Below are 18,200 nucleotides of genomic sequence, written 5' to 3'. Positions count from 1 at the left end.
ACATCATTCCTGCAGCAGCCAGGTTTTTATTTTGGGTACCGATGAAGTCCAACATACCACTGCACACCTGCTAAATGATGGGACTGTGATGTCTTAAAAATACATAACATTCAGGAGCACTGGCTGCAAACTTCTATGTACAATTCTTTGCTTTATGACAGTTTATAGCATCTTAACAGTAACATTTGCTACTCTATCAGTATTTCATTTACTTTAAAGTATGGTCTACAGCTTTTTTGTTGTTTCATTTTACAAGCAAACTTCTTACTTGTACAATACTACTTTAAAACATAGCATTTCTCCTTACCATTCAGCAAGCAAGAGTTTTGTATCCTCCCATAGTCTCTCTGTAACTCTGCACTTTTCATTTGCTTCCTCTGCTTTTTCCTCTTTGATCTGTAGGAGCTTATTAGCAATTTCTTGTATAGGTTTCATTTCAACAGCAGCACAATCCAATTCTTTTTCCAATTCTGTTAATGATTTTACCCTTCATTAGGAAAAAAATGAAACACAGCTTTATATTAAAGTAAGTCTCTGATTTTTCCCCAATGTAATTATTTTCTAAGAAAATAATTCCTAAGAAATCACCCTGAGCTGCACACACTATATTAAATGACATCACAGAAAGTCTAATTTGATTTTTAGGTTCTGTAATTTGACACGGTCCTTCAGATGAGTTATGCTGACCTAAGCCCTTTGAGAAAGTAGTCAAAAATCCTAGAGGCCAATAGGGTCTGTACAAACGTAGCGAATTATTTTGTATTAAAAGGTAAGTGCATTCTGGTTATCTTAAAATATGGTCTAAGAAAGGAAGCTATGCCATAGCGTGGGATTTCACAACTTAAAAATGGTCACATCTTATAAGCTCCTCTCCTCTCCCTTTTTTCCTTCCCATAAACAGCACAAAGTTGTTTATTCATCCTTTACAAGGCTGCACAAAGCTCCTCTGAAAACAAATAACATGATCTGAGACACACAGATCATGTTATTGGCTTTCTCAGGTTGTGATAAAGTAACAGAAGGCTTCCACACTGCAGAGTTTCAGACCACGTGCATTAATGCTCAGCAAGAACACCCATCTCCCTGTTTGACAGTTTTCTCACTGAAAATTAAGATTGTAACAATCAACCTTCTCCTATTTTTTCTTCATTAATGCTGCTTCAAACAAACACATACATAGGAGTCTGAAAGAAAAGAAAATGTGAAGAAGGCTTCCTTATTTAGGCTGTGGCAGAACGAATAAAACCTAAGTTCACCGCTTCTTTCAATGCTCCACAGGTACTTCACAACACACTCAGATTTCAGTGAAGGTGCCACAGGCCCTCTGAGTTCACTGAAATTATGGAAGTGAAAGAGCTTTAAAAACAAATTCACCTTTGTTGAATAGCTGGAACTGTTGGATCCTTCAAGCCTATTTTGTTAATTCTATCACGTAGATCCTGAATGCTTTTAAGGAGTTCGCTGTTTTTTGTGGAAAAAATCTTGTATAAGTCTTTTTCGTCTGTAAGCATCTGCCCACTTGAGGGATCATAAGTCACATTTAGCTCTTCAGATAAAATCAGAACAAGGTTTTCACAGCAAGTCTTTCTCCCACATTCAGAATCTTCCAAACAGATATCAACTGTTTTCAAGCGTTCATCTAAACATTTAGCTTCTTCTGCCACACGAGAAACTTCTTGTGCAGCCTCTCTCAATGCTTTTCCATGTATTTCAGGCTGACCTGGGGGATCTGTGAGGCATTTGATAGAAGACTTAATCTTCCTCAATGAGGCCATGAAAGCTTCCAGATCTTTAAGGACTGTCTCACGGATCTGCATTTTATGGCTCATTTCTTCAAGCTGGTTTTGATAGTAAATCATAATTTTACTTGCAGCTTGCAGATCTATCGGATTAAATTCATCTCTTGCTGAACTATCAAGGTGTTCCAATTGTTTGCACACTTCAATCTGATTTAGTATGGATCTCTGTAGCTCCTAAAATTGAGAGAATGACCAACAGTGTTAGCAAGTGAAGGAAAACCGCTATCCTGTATTCAAGATGAACTTATGACTGAAAACCAAACTATACCAACCATAAGTACTAAACTTATTAGGGTGGTAACTATTTTATTTATCATTTATTTATATTATTTTAAGGGTGGTTAAGAAAGAAAACCCCTTTTTTCCTAATCTGCACTTTGGTGGAGGGAAGGAAGAAACAGTAAAATGACACCACACAGGGAATTTGGTCAGCATGAGAGAAACCTCAAGCCTCTTCCCAGCAATCAGACAAAAAGGAGAGAAAGATGATAAGAGTCCTGGGACTGAAACCAGCAGGCTCTTGCAGTGGGAGATCACCCAGAGCACAGGCAGGCACACAGATGTTTGTTAACCTGCCATTGTTTAAGTTCTTTGTGCTATACTTTTGGAGGAGACTTACATGCATTTAAAAATCTCTTGGTGAAGTCTGTATTCTACCTGGTTACAGCCCTCAGACAAATAGCAGTGTGTCAGTGTTATGAAACTCCAAAAAAGTCCCAAGAGCTGGGAAAAAATTCAGGGTCCTTCCAGCCAAAAAGAGTCATCTCAGACAGAGAGTGCACATGCTCTGTGCCCTACAGCTTGAGACATCTAAACCATACTTTGCTTGAGAGCCAAGGGCAGACGAATGCAAACTTCCAGTTCCGCACAGCTAGAGCGCCTCACATATGAAGTAAGGCTGAGGAAATTGAAAACAGACAGCTGGAAAAAGTATCTCTTCTGCAGAAAAAGACTAAAGGAGTTTGGTTTGATAAGTCTACGAGAGCGAGGACTCTGAAAACAAAGACAAGGGCTGTTCAGCCAGGAAAAGAGACAACTGTGTGGAGACCTCATAGCAGTCTTCCAATATCTGAAGGGGGCCTACAAGGATGCCAGAGAGGAACTCTTCGTCAGGGACTCCAGTGATAGGACAAGGGAAAATGGGTTTAAATTTAAACAGGGGAAGTTCAGGCTAGATATAAGGAAGAAGTTCTTTACTGTGAGGGTGGTGAGGCACTGGAACAGGTTGCCTAAAAAAGTGGTAAATGCTCCATCCCTGGCAGTGTCCAAGGCCAGGTTGGAAAGAGCCTTGGACGATATCGTCTAGTGTAAGGCGCCCCCTGCCCATGGCAAGGGGGTTTATAACTAGATGATCTTAAGGTCCTTTCCAACCCAAACCATTCTATGATTTTGTGAATATTAACCTTGCCTAATAGACAACGCAGAGCCTAAGCGCAAGATATTGATAGCAGGTGAACAAGATACTGCATACACAGAGAGCTTCCAAAATCATCCTGAGGTGTGCTCCGACACCTCAGCAGACATGACACAGGCATCTTAGCTTGGCTCACAGATTAACACCACATTATGTAAATTACTCAAATAAGTGATACAAAAGCCAGAAGGGAAGACTGTAAATCTGGATCAAAGGAAAGTCCTAACCTAAGATGAAATGTTCGTGACCATGCTTTTTACAGTAGAGCCTACTGAGGGTCCCTGGTTGGCTCTACAGGAACAATGACATTTAAAGCGAAGAGAGTAAAACCCTGTTACAGTCTTTAGAAGATTTGGGAAGCTTTGTGAGTGGTCCCAAACTCCTGAGTGAAAATCCCATGAAGTTCTCTAGTTACTAGACGTATTAAAAAAATATTCTGGCTGAGGTGTGGTCTCTGCATTTTCTCTTACCTTTAATTCCCTATAAGCAAGATCACTATTCATCAGATTAAACTGCTGGATGTCCTTTTTTTTCAGCCGCTGATCTAATTCACATAGAAGAATGGATTCATTTTCTATTGGCAAAACAATTTCCAGTGCAGTCCTTAATGAGTTTGTTCTACAAGAAAGGTAACAAAACATGAACTGTGAAAACAAGCAAGACACTCAACATTTTACAGCACAAAAAGCCACAAAGATAATGTAATTGACTAACAGATCTGATCCTCATCCTCCTGAGGTCAAAGGAGTTTTTCTGTTGATTTATAAGAAAAGCAGTGTGAATGCCAGTGAATTTAACCAAAAGGTTGAAGTAACTATCAGTAAACATGGGAATACTGTACAGTCATGTTACGAAGATCTGGCGCTGTGCTTCTTGGAGACGTTCACACTATTCAGCCATGTGTGTGTAAAGCAAGGATAATTAAGCTTAATCTTATGAATTACTTTTTTAAAAGGTTAAAAATGTGCAGGCATCTTCTGTAATGCACACTATTGCCTTCACAATACACACATTAGTTACAATGAACTGTTCCTTAGCTCATACCATGAAATGTTATTCTATACCTTGTACTTATAATATCCTGAAGCTCTTTCCATTCTCCTTTCAGTTTGCTTCTTGTCTCAGAGATAGCAGCCTGCTGTGCTTCAACCACAAGATTTTCTAAGGTAGATGAGATGTTTTCCAATTGTGTCCAATCAGAATTTGTTTCACTCTCTATCACCTGAAAGATATGCAGTGCTAACTGCGTTAATGTGATATTTCTTAAGGGACAGGACAGTTCATAAAATTATAGTCACAAGAGTCTACAGAAAAAGTGAAAACCTCATCCAAAAGTAAGAGTACCTATTGCTTTCTTTTTCTTTAAGACTCCATTCTTAGCTACATGCAAATCTCCACCAACTTTTTATGATGAAAATTTCCAGGTCAAATACCTTGGCTACATTTTAGAGGAGGTTCAATAAATATGGCTCGACCATTTTTACTACAAGAATGAATGGAAAATAGCTCAACTTAGCTCTGTTCAAAAGAACGAAAAACCAGCGTAGAACTGAACCAAGTTCTGAGATGCTAGATAAGCTTTGTATTCTTTTCAAACAAAGACTTGAAAAATTGCAGTAATAAATTCTTCAACATCAATTTTGGCCCTTTTATCATCCTTTTAAGATTCTCACAAACCTCATCATTATAAGTCCTGGAACAGTTTCATTCTGCACATAAACCACTGCCATTTGATGGTTGAACTATGACTCCTCAAGCCCTGACCACAGTCCATCACTTACCACTCCTGCTGACAAAAAAGCTGCTTTCCCTAGCTATTTTTTCAATTAGACCTGTTTCAGCCTGCAGATCACAAACTGAGAGACACCAATTTCTTCTTCCAGCAACACTTGCAAAACTCCAGTGTTTTTTTTAGTTCTCCTGAATGCTAAACCTTTGATTTACCCTCTACTTCTAATAAACCTGGTTGTAAGGATGCTCCTTTTCCCTCAGCAATACACATAACAGAGAGAGGTGAGAAAACAGCAATTTAGGCACCAAGTATATTTGTGAAAGATGAATACTTACCTGTAGTTCCATCAGCTTATTCTGAAGGCATGAAGTGCCTTTTATTTCATCAGTGAAGCCAGATGCTACTTTGTCTCTGCTGATGCGTAAAAGTTCCTCCATGTTCCTTATCTGTGTATTATAGCTAAAGAAAGAAGCAATCACTTGCAGAAACAGTATTATTTGTAATTTAATGGAACATGGCAGGGTATGGGACTTGCTGACCAATAGATTACCATATAAAATAAGCACAGTCTATTGCAAATGCATATGTTTACCTAAGTCCCAAATGAATGGGCATAAATGAGAAGCACATAAAACAGCTGAGAAATTACTCATCTGGCTAATTTTCAAGTATGAATGCCTGCCTGCACACTCTACATTCAGTTTTATGAATGTAAAAATGAGAGTTCTTAAAAATTTTGCAATATTTGAAGTTATTAGTAAGGCAGGTACAGATTTTTCTGGCTCAAGAATAGAGCGGAAGAAGTTTTATAACTTTCAAGTGTTCTTGCTAGAAAATACTAATGTTTGAAGCATTTAGCTACTATAGTGCTTTCTTACCGATTACAGAGCGATATATTAAGTAAACCGTAGTAGAACAAGAAGAGTTCTCCATAGCAAAAGTGTACCCTATGTTCAGTACATTCAGTTAATTTATCAATGTCTAGCATAGTATCATCTTTTAATATACATGCATTTTATCCTTTAAAAACTACCTCTCTAATAAAGTTGGTATGGGCAAACCACCATCTTCCTCAAATTTCTTTGCACAGCTTTCTCCATTGTGATGTTTCACATCTGGCTCCAAAACCGTATCTGCAACAGGTCTTGAGGACTAAGTAAAAATAAAAAGCTGACAGTGACCTCTGCATCATGTGTCAATAGTGAAGACCAACAAACATAGAAGACCAATTGCTCATGTGTCCCAGAGGAGATGAGAGATACCACGCATGAATACATACATGTTTTTAAACTCTATCATGAACCAAAAGAGCAACTTTTTGAACACTTGCAGCCAGGTCATTCATTCCTTCCACAGATAGTGGGTCCCTGGCAAGCACAATCCACTTGTACAAGTTTTTGCTGCAGTTCCATGGACATCCTTGGGCAACCACAATGCACTGCCTTCTGCAGCTTTTGTCAGGCTGCTTATACCAAACGCTTTTGCATATCTCTTGCCTGTATTTCAGCATATTCTCTACTACTCAGTTTGAAGCTGGCTGATGTTATACAATTCATACTTTTGATTATCCAGAACAGATTTCATCATTTTATGAGGGACAATATTAGCAGCCTTACAAGAGATGTTCCTTCTTAATAGCCAATTCCTACGTATCTTCAAACTTCATGTAAATGCGGTAGGTCCCTTCCTATAAATCACCATTCAGGAGGCTGTCTGATGAGCTGTCTTCAGCCTTACTTGCATTAACGTTTACCGGAAATGAGACATCTTCTGTGGCATCCAAATGGCGAAATGCAGCATATTCTCTCTCTGAAGTTATTGCTAAGAAAATCTGTTTCCCCTGTATTTTTCTAAAGCAAAAACCTCCAACTCCTCACTAATTTTTCTTTCTCTGTCCTTTGAAACTTGATCAGATTACTGGGACACTGCGGGAGATTTGCACTAGAACACAGCTTCACACATGATTCTTGCAGCTGAAAACCACTCTTTAGAAAAATAAAATGCAAAGTTGGAGAAACCTCCTCTGATGCATAGTGCTGTTCCTTGCATGTTATTTTTTAGTATTTACTAGTCTACATTCCCAAGCACCATGGGTTTTTGACATCAGACCAGAGGCCTGAGGTCCTACCACAATAAGAATACTAAGAGAAATAATCAGTTTTTCCTTTTGGCAATGGTCTCCCCTAGACAGAGCACTGTTTTCTACAGTAACTACAGACTTCTTACCTCCTGTGCTGAAACGACATCTGTTTGTTGAGAAGAAACGGGGTTTTCTCCATTCTCAGAAGCAATAATGGAGCTCCTATGGTTTAAAAGAAATTTCAGCTGAAGAACAAAACATGAAATACAAAGGGAAAAAGAAATCCTGGCTAATGACTAAAAAATAGTGCATCTGTGATGAAAGGTAATGAAATATTGTACTTGCTAGTTTATGAAGCTTAATACTAAATGTTTAAATGTACAGTTGCCCATAGCAATGTACTTGGCAGTACATTTACAGTATCATAAAATCCATCCATATATCTGACTTCAATGAAGCTACAACACATTGGCACTGAGTCACCCACCCTTTCTTAGATGACTGTCCTTTTCCAGCTCGAGACTGCAGAGCTGTGCGAGTATCTGCCACAACTTGTTGAATCTTTTCTAGCTTTTGTTCACAGTCTGCAGTCAGTGTCCGTATCCCTGGGACAGTTTCTTCTGATAGTCTTCCCAGTATTTTGAGGTCTTCTAATGACTTGCTAAGTTCCCTCAGGCTGCCTTCATGTGAAAAAAAGGCCTAAACAAAGAAAAACAACAGAATAACCTCATATTAAAGCACACAGATTTTTACATGAGAATGTATTATTCTCATACATTTTTTTCTATTCCCATTGTCTTCTCAGATGAGTGCACTTAAAGCGTAAGCTGTCAAACCAGGAAAGAAACATTTATTTTCCTTCAATTCTTTTTCAAATAGAGCCAGGAAAGACATTTGGATTTCTGGCAACATGTTCCCCAGCTGCATTCACAAGACTGTACTGACTCTTGCTTGATTTTGAAATTCATTATGTTACTACAATTTTAGCTACTTTAGTGGTCCCATATCTTTTTCACACTGACATGTCCCATTGACAACAGAAGAAGCAGAACTGGAAAACGTATTTTAAATATTTCCCATCAATATTTATACTTCCCATGGTGAAATCAAGATATACTAAAAATCTACTAAAATATGAGCAGAAGAATATACCTTTTTCTCTTTACTCTTGCATAAGTAATATTTGCTGATCATGAACCCATGAGAAGCAAAGACTAAAACTCCACTAAATCAGTAAAGACGTAAATTTCATCAGCAGATCAATTTCTTACCCTTATAAGTGCTAAACTGGCCAGATCAATGTATCTCAAAGACCAAGATGAATGAAAATACTAGAAGCAATGAAGTGTGAAACCCATTGCTTATGCAATATGTAAGATTCACCATAACTCACTCTGGCAAGAGAAACATGAACTTCTTATGTCTAATTCTGTAGTTAATTTATATGCAGCACAAACACAGAGGTAAAGGGCAGCTATATACTCTCACCTGAAGGTATCTAACACCATCTATGTTGTTAGGTAACAAATCAAGGGAGTGGCAGAATACGTAATCATTTTTATCTTTATATTCTGCACAGGTAAATCTGTATTAATGTTTCAAGTTTGTTACAAAAAAAAACCCCAAAAATGGAAAAAAGATACCATCCATGCAATAATTCTGAAAGTCTACAAGGAGGCTAACATCTGCAATCAAAATAGGTAAACCAATAATTTGGGTTTACATAACAGGCAGCACAAGAGCCATGTTCTACAAACACATGCTACAATAATGTACCTAAAAAGGAGCTATGACAGACACAAAGCATTCACAAAGAAAGGTAGGTGAGCAGAAGGGCAGTGTGTCAGGTACCTCATGTTCCTTGATGAGCCCTTTGGTTTTATCCATGCTTAGGAGTTTCTTCTCTTTGCCTAATTGCTTATTGATTTTTTTTAAGGTTGCATTAAATTTCTTTTTTTCCCTTTCCACTATGAGCTGGAGACAAGATGTAATTTCATGATGAACTGCCTGCAAAATTGAAACGCATTGTCCCTGTGAGGTGGTGAGACGCTATTACTAAGTAAATAAAAACCACAGAACACACTGAGACAAAAAAATTGTTTTTCAAAGGTGGCAGGCCTAATGAGAACAGACAGTGGATCCTCCTTCCTATATTACCTCACCTCCCATCTTTCACGAACATCTTTACTCTTTTCTTCCACCACCAGCTTTTCATGATCAGATGAAATATTTTTCAGTTGTTCAGCTGTTTTCAAAAATTTGTCAAGAACTTTATTGTCCAGAGCATTAAAAAATTCCTGCAAGAAAAGCATCATCATGAAAAACAAACAAAACTGAATGTAGCTTATTTACCTAATCAAATTACACCAGTATCATACAAAGACATGCATAAAGCATGTATATGTTGCATGGATGGGCTTTGGTGGCCCTTGTAGTGGGTGGTACAAGAGCATTCTGCAGACAGTATCAGTGTATGCTTTCTGGAGGAAAGCACGTGTTTTTCTTGTAACTCCTCTCTTACAGGAAAATTTGGTACCAAAAAAAGATTAAGTTCCCTGAACTCTGCCTCATTTCTAGGGAATATACGTGGCCATGTCCTTGGCCTGTCAGAGAGAGGGTGACAGGCCTGCATCAGTGCAATGGGGCCCTAGAGACAGCCAGGAGCGAGGCTCTGCGCTGCTCCTGGCACATGGCTGCCCAGGCCTCACTGTGCAGGACAAGGCAACACAAATTTGGGGACTTCCATTTTTGATACCTCGCTAAGGACCTCCCTTAAGAGATCTAGATTTTGAGACTGGACACTTTCTTTGCTAGTTTGACACTGGGTTAAGGATCAAACAGCACTAAGAAATACTCAAATTTAGCTATCTAGAAAAACAAACCCACCTCATATCTTGAAATAGAGTCTTCAGGACTGAACTTTTGACTGACAAGTTGCACAGCCTTTGAAATGGAGGCCTCTAGTTCTTTCTGGGATTCTTCAAAATTGAGCAAAGCCTCCTTCTCTGCAGGTCTCTTCTCAGATTTGGACAAGATGTTGTTCATGTCACCCATGACAGCCTTGGAAGAGAGAGACTTTTCAGAACATGCCTGAGTGTCGGTAATTACATAAAGTTATTGCTTCATAACATTACCCAGGTTTTTCTGGTTGAGATACTGATCTTTGAGATGTTTTTGGTTTTGCCCCAGCAAGAGTCTGGAGAATGATTCCGACAGTATAAAGCCTTTTCTATTTTACATGACTGACAAGAAGTCTTTATAATCACATAATGCTAAAATTAGAGACAAGATGTCTGTGTGTATAAAGTACAGTAACAATAAAAAAGTAGTACCTCTATTTTGTCTTTGGCTTCTTTAATTCGTGCCTGCAGCCCAGCAGTGTAAGAATGCTGTTGGAACAACTGACTTGAAACATTCTGCGTCAGGGATTGCAATACCTCTTCTGCTGCCACAACTTGTTCTTGGCATGAGGTTCCCCTTGCAGCCAAGCTCTGGTTGAATGAAAAACATTAGAAGCCTCTATGGCATTTATGTCTTTTTGTTTAAAGGAACTGAATGAAAAAGCCAATGTTGATTATGGATGATCAATATTTGTTCAAAGAAAAATCTTATATTCCAATTGTGGTCAGTGTATAGCACTGCAAAATCTCTGTGTAGAGAAAGGCATTTGCTGCCATCCACAGGGGATTCTGTTTGCTGAAACAGTCTGTCAATGTGACACTTCTCGTGTCTTTGCCTCAGAGCCAACTACAAGTATTTTTTAAACACGCGCTCCCATCCAGATAGCTTTCCAAGTGAGTATACGAACCACACATTTGGATATGCATTGCCTGATCATGAAGTCATCCAAAAGTAAGCACCTATTAAGGCTGTGATTTTCTTGTGGTATTCAGTACTAAAAAGCAGGAAGCAGCTGAGTATTTTGCATGCAAAAGTCGTGTGCAGTATTTGAATATTTATCATGAAATGTCGTTCTGAGAGCTGTTTTGATCTATGAATATTCAACACATTTTCCTGTTTGAAGTTGTCAGTTAGCATTCTTCTAATGATAATCAGTGCTTTATTCTAGATTTCGACCTATTGTACTGCAGGTAATAAGCGACATGATCTCTTCTGCTCCCAGACATGAAGATACAATACCAGTCATGTTTTTGGAGGCTGTATTTAGTTACTTCATTGTTATTTAACAAACTAATGTCACACTGCAAAATAAGGCTTATTTTATAAACATATGCCCATAATTACAAAAACATTAATAGATTCTTTTTGTAGGCTCACACTCAAAATTCTGTCAACTAAACACAGCACAAGAAGGCACAAACCAAAAGTAAACTAACAGTAATACCAGTTCACAGTTACTGTAAGTGGATTTAATGTACTAAAGAAGATTTCTGCTTAATTGTAGCACTTAGACAGAGTAGCTCTAGCGAAACCTCCTTTCTGGTGGTCACCTTCCTACCTTAGATTATACTGGCCCTGTTGCAGAAATAGCAAAAGGCAACATAAGACAGTGCTCCAGCTTCTCTAGTGCAAAGCCTGGCATCCTTCTTCAGTCTCACCTTCACTGGCAGGTGAAGAAAACAAATCTGACGTTGTGCTGAAGCTAACGAGCTATATGTACATATTGCCACCTGCCATCTGCTGGGGGTTGGGGGTGGGTAGTAATCTCTGGCAGACAAACATAGGAAACAATGGAGACTAGTGGAAGTAATAAGAAATTCACCAGTGCTCATTGTGGATGTGTAGGGCAACTGTCTATATGCTGAGATATACAAATTACCCCACATACTGTTGAAAATGAAACTTCATCTATTCCAGTTTCTGACAGGAAAGCCTTCAATTCAGATAAAGTTGCCCCAGATGCCCTCCCTGCACTGGAGGGTAGGTGCTAGAAAGGACTGTATGACAAGAAGAAATTCTCAGCTTGGCACCTTGCGAAGTTTTAGACTGCTGCAAGTGTTGTGCTGAGCAGGAAGTAATTAATATTACTCAAGAGCAAGCTGCTGATCAGTGGCACCAATGGCACTTCATTGGCACCTGCTCGTTGTCTGGACACACTGATATTGGAAGATTCATTTAGAGTTCATCTGGGGGTGATTCTGGGAAATAATATCAAAGCACTAGCATTGCCTTGATTTTTTACCAGTGTTACAGCACAAATCCACATTCATTTCTGCTTCACTGGTGATGGCTCATTTTACCTCAACCACGACTTAGAATCACAGAATCATAGAATAGTTAGGGTTGGAAAGGACCTTAAGATCATCTAGTTTCAACCCCCCTGCCATGAGCAGGGACACCACACACTAAACTATGTCGCCCAAGGCTCTGTCTGGCCTGGCCTTGAACACCACCAGGGTTGGAGCATTCACAACTTTCTTGGGCAACCCATTCCAGTGCCTCACCACCCTCACTGTGAAGAACTTCTTCCTTATATCTAACCTAAAGTTCCCCTGTTTAAGTTTAAAGCCATTATCCCTTGTCCTACCACTAGAGTCCCTAATGAAGAGTCCGACTTCCATGCTGGAAGATGAGAATTTGATGAACAAGTATTTTAAGCAGTATATTTCCATTTTCACCTGCAAATGTTCCTCTGTCTCAAGTTCCACAGGTCCTTCATGACTGATTTCACTAAGCAGGCGCCTGGTCTCTGCTGTCCAGCTGTCCACCCCACTGAGGAGCTCTTCAATTTTCTCCAAGCTCCCTGGAAGTTCTCTGGTCTTTTCAGCAGTATCTGTGCTCTCTTCACCAAGCTATAAACAAAGAGCAGGGTAAGATGTTCATTCCCATCATCTGTTCATGTGTCTATCCACTACCTTCCTGCAACACACAGTCACCACTTAGGTTACTTCCCAGCTTTCCACCCAACAGTGATCAAAGGAGAAATAAAAGCATAAGGCATGCAAGGCTCAGTTTTACAACCCAGAGGGCAGGTGGAACAGCACAACCTGTTCCCCTCCCCTACAAGCAAGCACCCCCAGCCACACTAGCATGGAGAATAACCTCTGGGCTGCAGCATCCCCCAGCTGGTGCTGGTCTAATCAAGACCAGGGAGCGTGCAAACAGTTTAATGGTACCAGCAGTCACAGGCCAGAGCTCAAGCATCTGCCCTTGCATTTTTGTATTAAAAAAAAAAAAAAAATTTATATATTATAGCTATAATGTCCAAAGCAATGCCAGAAAAATAACTCCTGAAGTCCTCAAGGCCTTGTAAGGATGCAAGAGGCCTCTTTATCTCTGTTTTATGAATGTATTGCCTAAAAGCATCTCTTACTAAGGGTTTTTCCAGAAAACCCTGGATTTCTCCCACCCTAGGGAATATGTTTCCTTTGATCTTCTTGCATTCTCACTAAGCTCACCTACAAAGATATTGTAATCGTTTGCCACCGTTTAATGTCACAGCAGTACCTTTAATAAATGCCAGTGAAAGGCTCAGCTTAGAAAATTAAGAGCTCCAGTATTCCCAGGCAGAATGAAAATGTCATTCTTGTGAAAGCATTCTAGGAAATGTAATATATGTAACATTAAGCATGTTCTATAGGAATTTACAGCAGCCTAAAATCCTGTCAAGTGAGATAGTATAAAGTGGCACAACCCTAGAAACATCTGTGCAGCAATAATTTCTTTCTACTAGCTGAGGCAGAGATTATAAAATTTAGCAAAGCTTTTAACAAATTGATTACTTCCACCTTTAAAATTGAATAAAGAGCTTTATTCTGCAATAAGATTTCCTTTTATAAGTGGTTTAAAATTTTCTATTTAAAAAGTAGAACATTTTCCAATGTGCTGTAAAGAGCATTTAACTGAGTCACAAAGACTTAAGAATGGAATGCCCTTGTGTTTTCTCTGCTCCTCCTGTTTTAAAACTGGCAATACTGAGTTGACTGAAAGATTTATTCATCTCTGACTAGCAAGCTGATAAGTCCAGAAAACAGGACTTTGAAGGCTGCATGGCAAAAGAGTCATATGAAACTAGTAACTTACAAACTGTGTTCTCTTGATGAACTTAGCCCATCTCCTGTTCAATTTCTTCAGCTCTTTGGCAATATTCGACCCAACTTGGTCTTTGCTGACTTCAATGAGATAGTTACCAGCTTCATTTAAGGAACCATGAACCAAATTCCACTTTGCCAGGATCTCAGCAGGGATCTAGACAGAGGCATTGAAACAATTTAAAGCAGAACCCTGTCAAAAGTTTATTTCCAAAATGAGGAACAGAAAAGCAACAACAACCACCACTGTGATATATAATGCTTTCCTTCCAGGAGGCTTCCAAGTATCTCTCTCATCACATTACCTCTTTTGGATGCTCATTTCGTTTTTCTTCCAGCCACGTCTTTAGTAAATGGATGTTTTCTGTATAATTACTCCAGGAAGACAGGACTTTCTGTAGGGTGGTATTTACATTGGAAATATAGTCTCTGCACACAGAAATCTTTGACTCCACTGTCTTAAACAGTTTGCTAATTTCTTGAGGATTTCCAGCTAGGACATCAAATAGGAAATAGTGTTATGCATTTGGAAACAGAGAGGTTAATTACAAAGAAGCAGTATTTTACACAAAACATAAGAGGGAAGTAAAACTGGTGACAGAGATCAGTTCAAAATAAGAGGTCTTCATACCAGTTTATGTGCAGAAACTTACCTAAGTCAGGACCAGTTATGTTTTTGTTTTTCAAATCTTCACAGATGTGAGTAGCAGTTTCTAGTTGTTTTTCAAGTCTCTTTTCTTCAATGAAATTCTGCCCAAAGTGAAAAGTAATTGGCATGGGTAACACTAACCTACATAAAACTAGGTAGGAAATGCAGCTTGAGGTACATATTATTTTAAATATGAGCCTAAAACCTGCCATTAAAGTGAATTGAGCAAAGCCCATTCAGCAACTCATTTGCACCCTGTAGTCTGAAACAGACCTAGGGGGTTTATCTGCACATGCAGAGAGTAATTTAAATGAGAATATTAATTCCTCAATGCCATTGTCTGAGTCACAGCTTTGCATGAGTCAGGGTTGCTTATTTCAAAAAGTTACAGCCCTAGGGCAATACTGAGAAATGGCACCTAGAACAAGTCAGGCAGAATTTAGTCACCTACGTCAGAAAAGTGATGAAAGGTGGGTTTCGCTGCATGCACAGAAATATTGACATGTCTAGTTCCTGCCACAGATCAAGTAAAGAGTGAGAGAGAAAGAAATGGGAGCAAAGGAGGAGACTTCTGCACTGAACATTCAACCCAGGGAAGGAGGGTTGAGCCTCAGCCCCACTCTGAGCAGCATCTCACCTCAGAGCTCCTCACTTCTACAGACACCCTATCTAGCAGGCTACAGAACAACCTCTGCTGTGACCATGACAAACCTGGGCTACCACACCACCACTCAGCCAGGACTGCACATCATGGGACCAGAAGCAGAGCCAGCAACAAGCCTTAAACTCTTTGGGAAAGCTCTATATTCTATCAGCTTGAGAAAGACCACAACCATAGAAATAACATGAACCATGAACCAGAACTCTAGAAACAACATGATTAAGTATTTATGAAACCAACTGACACAAGAAACTCAAAGCAGATTTAACTCTGTACTCCCATCTCACCACAGGGAAGGTTAATACTGCTCAGAAAAACTGATATTTATACAACTCTTGCTGTCTCCTTCCACAGTTCTAAGGCTGGTGAAATTCCCACTAATTTAACTAGTGATGTGCCACTCTGAAAAGCCTCTGAGAAACTCTTAAAATGGAATTCATAAGGAGTCCCATTAACTAGAAATGGAGTAAAATTGATGGCATCAGCATTTTCACATCTCTGCCTCTATTCTTTATGCATTATGCTTTGTCCATACTTGGGGTAGGGTAATCCTCCGCCTCCTATAAGCCTACATGTGGCATCATTTTAATAATTTGAGCCCAGAAACTGAGCTAAGCACAAAATGAAACAAGGCAATTCATATTCACTATGAAGCATAAGTTAAGGAAGCTGAAAAAGGGAAAAGGCAACAGCAAAAGGCAGTATTATCCAGCATCGTGAGTGATAGTTGGCTTTGAAGATAGGAACTACAGAACTACCCCAGGGAGGTTTGTGTTGATTTGAGCTAAGGAAGGGCTGCTACTGCTGGTTCTATAGTCTAGAAAGAAAAAAAATCTTCACAATAAAGAATAAAAAAGAGAGAAAATTACAGTCACAGCTTGCTCTATTTCTCCAAACTGAAGAAAGAACTCTTATTCAGAGTAAACTGGGAAGACTGGGGGGGGGCGGGGGGAGAAGAAAACTTCTGTGGAAATCTACCTGTCCTTCTTTACATAAATCCCAGATTCCACAAGTTTGCCATTCTTCTGTCAATTACTGTAGTATCTTCAGATAAGGACAGACACAAGATTGACTCAAAGAGAGGTGGGGAAGTAGAATTATTGTCAGGGTGTGATATATATATTTTAAACTTACATTCCAACTTTCCAGCAGTGATTCCACAGACTCTTTTGTCCCATATTTCATGTCACAGATATTTAGCTGTAACATAACCTCACTGGCAATAGCTGAGCACAGTCCATAGTGGTATTCAAGAAAGGTGCTGAAGTTTGTGAAACGAATATTGCTGAATCTGCAAACAGTGAAATGTTCTAAAAGTTGATTCAAAATCATTGGCTATAGAAAGCAGTAATGGATAAGGTTTTTAGCTTAAAAACTCAGAATTACGTACATGTAAACATTAATTTGATATGACAGGAGTAAAATTTTAAGATAACAACAGTTCATTTTTTTTAAGTAGCAACAATTTTGAGTCAATATTGACTGCTCAAGTTATGAAAAACCTTAAATATCCAGAAAAGGAGCATCTGCCATCTGTACGTCAAAGTGTCTCAGACTATGGACACAGATTCACTGGCCGTTTTTTAAAATATCCTCCAACAGATACATGGGGTTGCACAACCTCCGTGATTTTAAAAGGTGGAAATCAGAAATTTCAAAACCTCCGCCCCCCGAGAAATTTTTACATTCGAAATATTCATGTTTTCTACCCCTAGTGGATGTTTCCTATCCACACTAGAAAAAGGCATTTGAAAAGGTCCTGTTGATGAGCTCCACTCTGTACACATAATTACACATAATTCATTGCACCAATAAGTGAATAAGTGAGTAAATGCCTGCTCCACTTAACAGTCAGTCTGTGCTCAGGTGGAAAATACTCTTTTTCTGCAAGGCATGGATAAATTATATGCTTTTTTCAGAATAGCAGAGCAAGTCAATAGCAAAGCTAGAATAGAACATAGTCAAAGTAGAGGGAATTTGAAGATCACAACCTTCTTTTCATTTCCTCTAGCTTTTCAGGCAGGACTAGTGGGGTATTCTTCTCATCTTCATTTTTAAATGATTGAAGAGCGTCCAAGTGAGAATCAAAACAATCCATTAAGCCCTGGGGAGAAAAAGACATGGTAAGCCGTTCACGTTAATTATAGAGTATTTCATCTGGGAATCAGCAAGTCACCTGCCATTAGGGTGAGAGCTATTAAGAACTAGCCAGCACAAGACAATATTCCAGCATCTCTACTCATAAAAGTACAATGCAAGTATTTATCTCATCACCTCATCAAGTGAGTATTTGGTGTTGTACTGCCTGATTTCTCTTACCACTGTGCATGTAGTTAAGGAACGTGAATCAACGCTACCCATCCTAACAGTTTTTTCTGTTAGGTTAAAGGAAGAAATTCTTTAGTGTGAGGTTGCTGAGATACTGGAAGAGGTTGCCCAGAGAAGCTGTGGATGGCCAAATAAACCTATTATGTCATCCCTATTGCTTAATACTTTATCTGACTGCTTAATGAATTTCCATCTAACACCATGCTGATGGCATATCACATTAATCTTCTGATGGCTGGTTTCACATGATTGGGAAATACTTTACAGGCATGTGTCTGAGTACCAAATTCCCTATGTAAAAATCAAATATAAAATGCATTACACAGAATATAAGCATATTCATAAGTGGCATACAAAGAAGTATGTTAAAAGTTCATTTCTATGTAATCCAACCTGCCACAAAACATGTTAATGGAAATGGCTAGATCCTGTGGCAGCCCTCAATCCCGAAAGTAGTGCACAGGTTTTAAATCCTTGATTTTGTAACCTTAATACTATTACAGTCAGACAGTTCTGAACATTTGTCGTGGTTCAAACCCAGCCGG

The 18,200-nt window shown here is 39.0% G+C and overlaps 1 protein-coding gene across 1 annotated transcript in view; it reads right to left on the bottom strand.

Moving 5' to 3' along the window:
- LOC104405773 (nesprin-2-like) overlaps nucleotides 1-17,466 on the bottom strand; it is a gene marked incomplete at its 5' end in the record, with an annotated part of 148,639 nt that extends 131,173 nt beyond the window's left edge. The window contains 18 exon segments of the mRNA XM_010014581.1: nucleotides 308-487; nucleotides 1,375-1,973; nucleotides 3,684-3,831; nucleotides 4,278-4,435; nucleotides 5,281-5,404; nucleotides 5,979-6,097; nucleotides 7,172-7,247; nucleotides 7,513-7,724; nucleotides 8,877-9,032; nucleotides 9,188-9,322; nucleotides 9,912-10,085; nucleotides 10,358-10,516; nucleotides 12,605-12,778; nucleotides 14,010-14,174; nucleotides 14,323-14,510; nucleotides 14,671-14,767; nucleotides 16,462-16,618; nucleotides 17,319-17,466. Of these exon segments, the coding sequence (XP_010012883.1) occupies nucleotides 308-487; nucleotides 1,375-1,973; nucleotides 3,684-3,831; nucleotides 4,278-4,435; nucleotides 5,281-5,404; nucleotides 5,979-6,097; nucleotides 7,172-7,247; nucleotides 7,513-7,724; nucleotides 8,877-9,032; nucleotides 9,188-9,322; nucleotides 9,912-10,085; nucleotides 10,358-10,516; nucleotides 12,605-12,778; nucleotides 14,010-14,174; nucleotides 14,323-14,510; nucleotides 14,671-14,767; nucleotides 16,462-16,618; nucleotides 17,319-17,466 (3,169 nt within the window).
- Between the last annotated feature and the right edge of the window lie 734 nt (nucleotides 17,467-18,200).

This window comes from Nestor notabilis, unplaced genomic scaffold (genome assembly GCF_000696875.1).
Source record: "Nestor notabilis isolate BGI_N333 unplaced genomic scaffold, ASM69687v1 scaffold2365, whole genome shotgun sequence".
Taxonomy (NCBI): Eukaryota; Metazoa; Chordata; class Aves; order Psittaciformes; family Psittacidae; genus Nestor; species Nestor notabilis.
The sequence above is the reverse complement of the archived record's forward strand: the minus strand, read 5'-3'. Positions and strand labels throughout refer to the sequence as shown.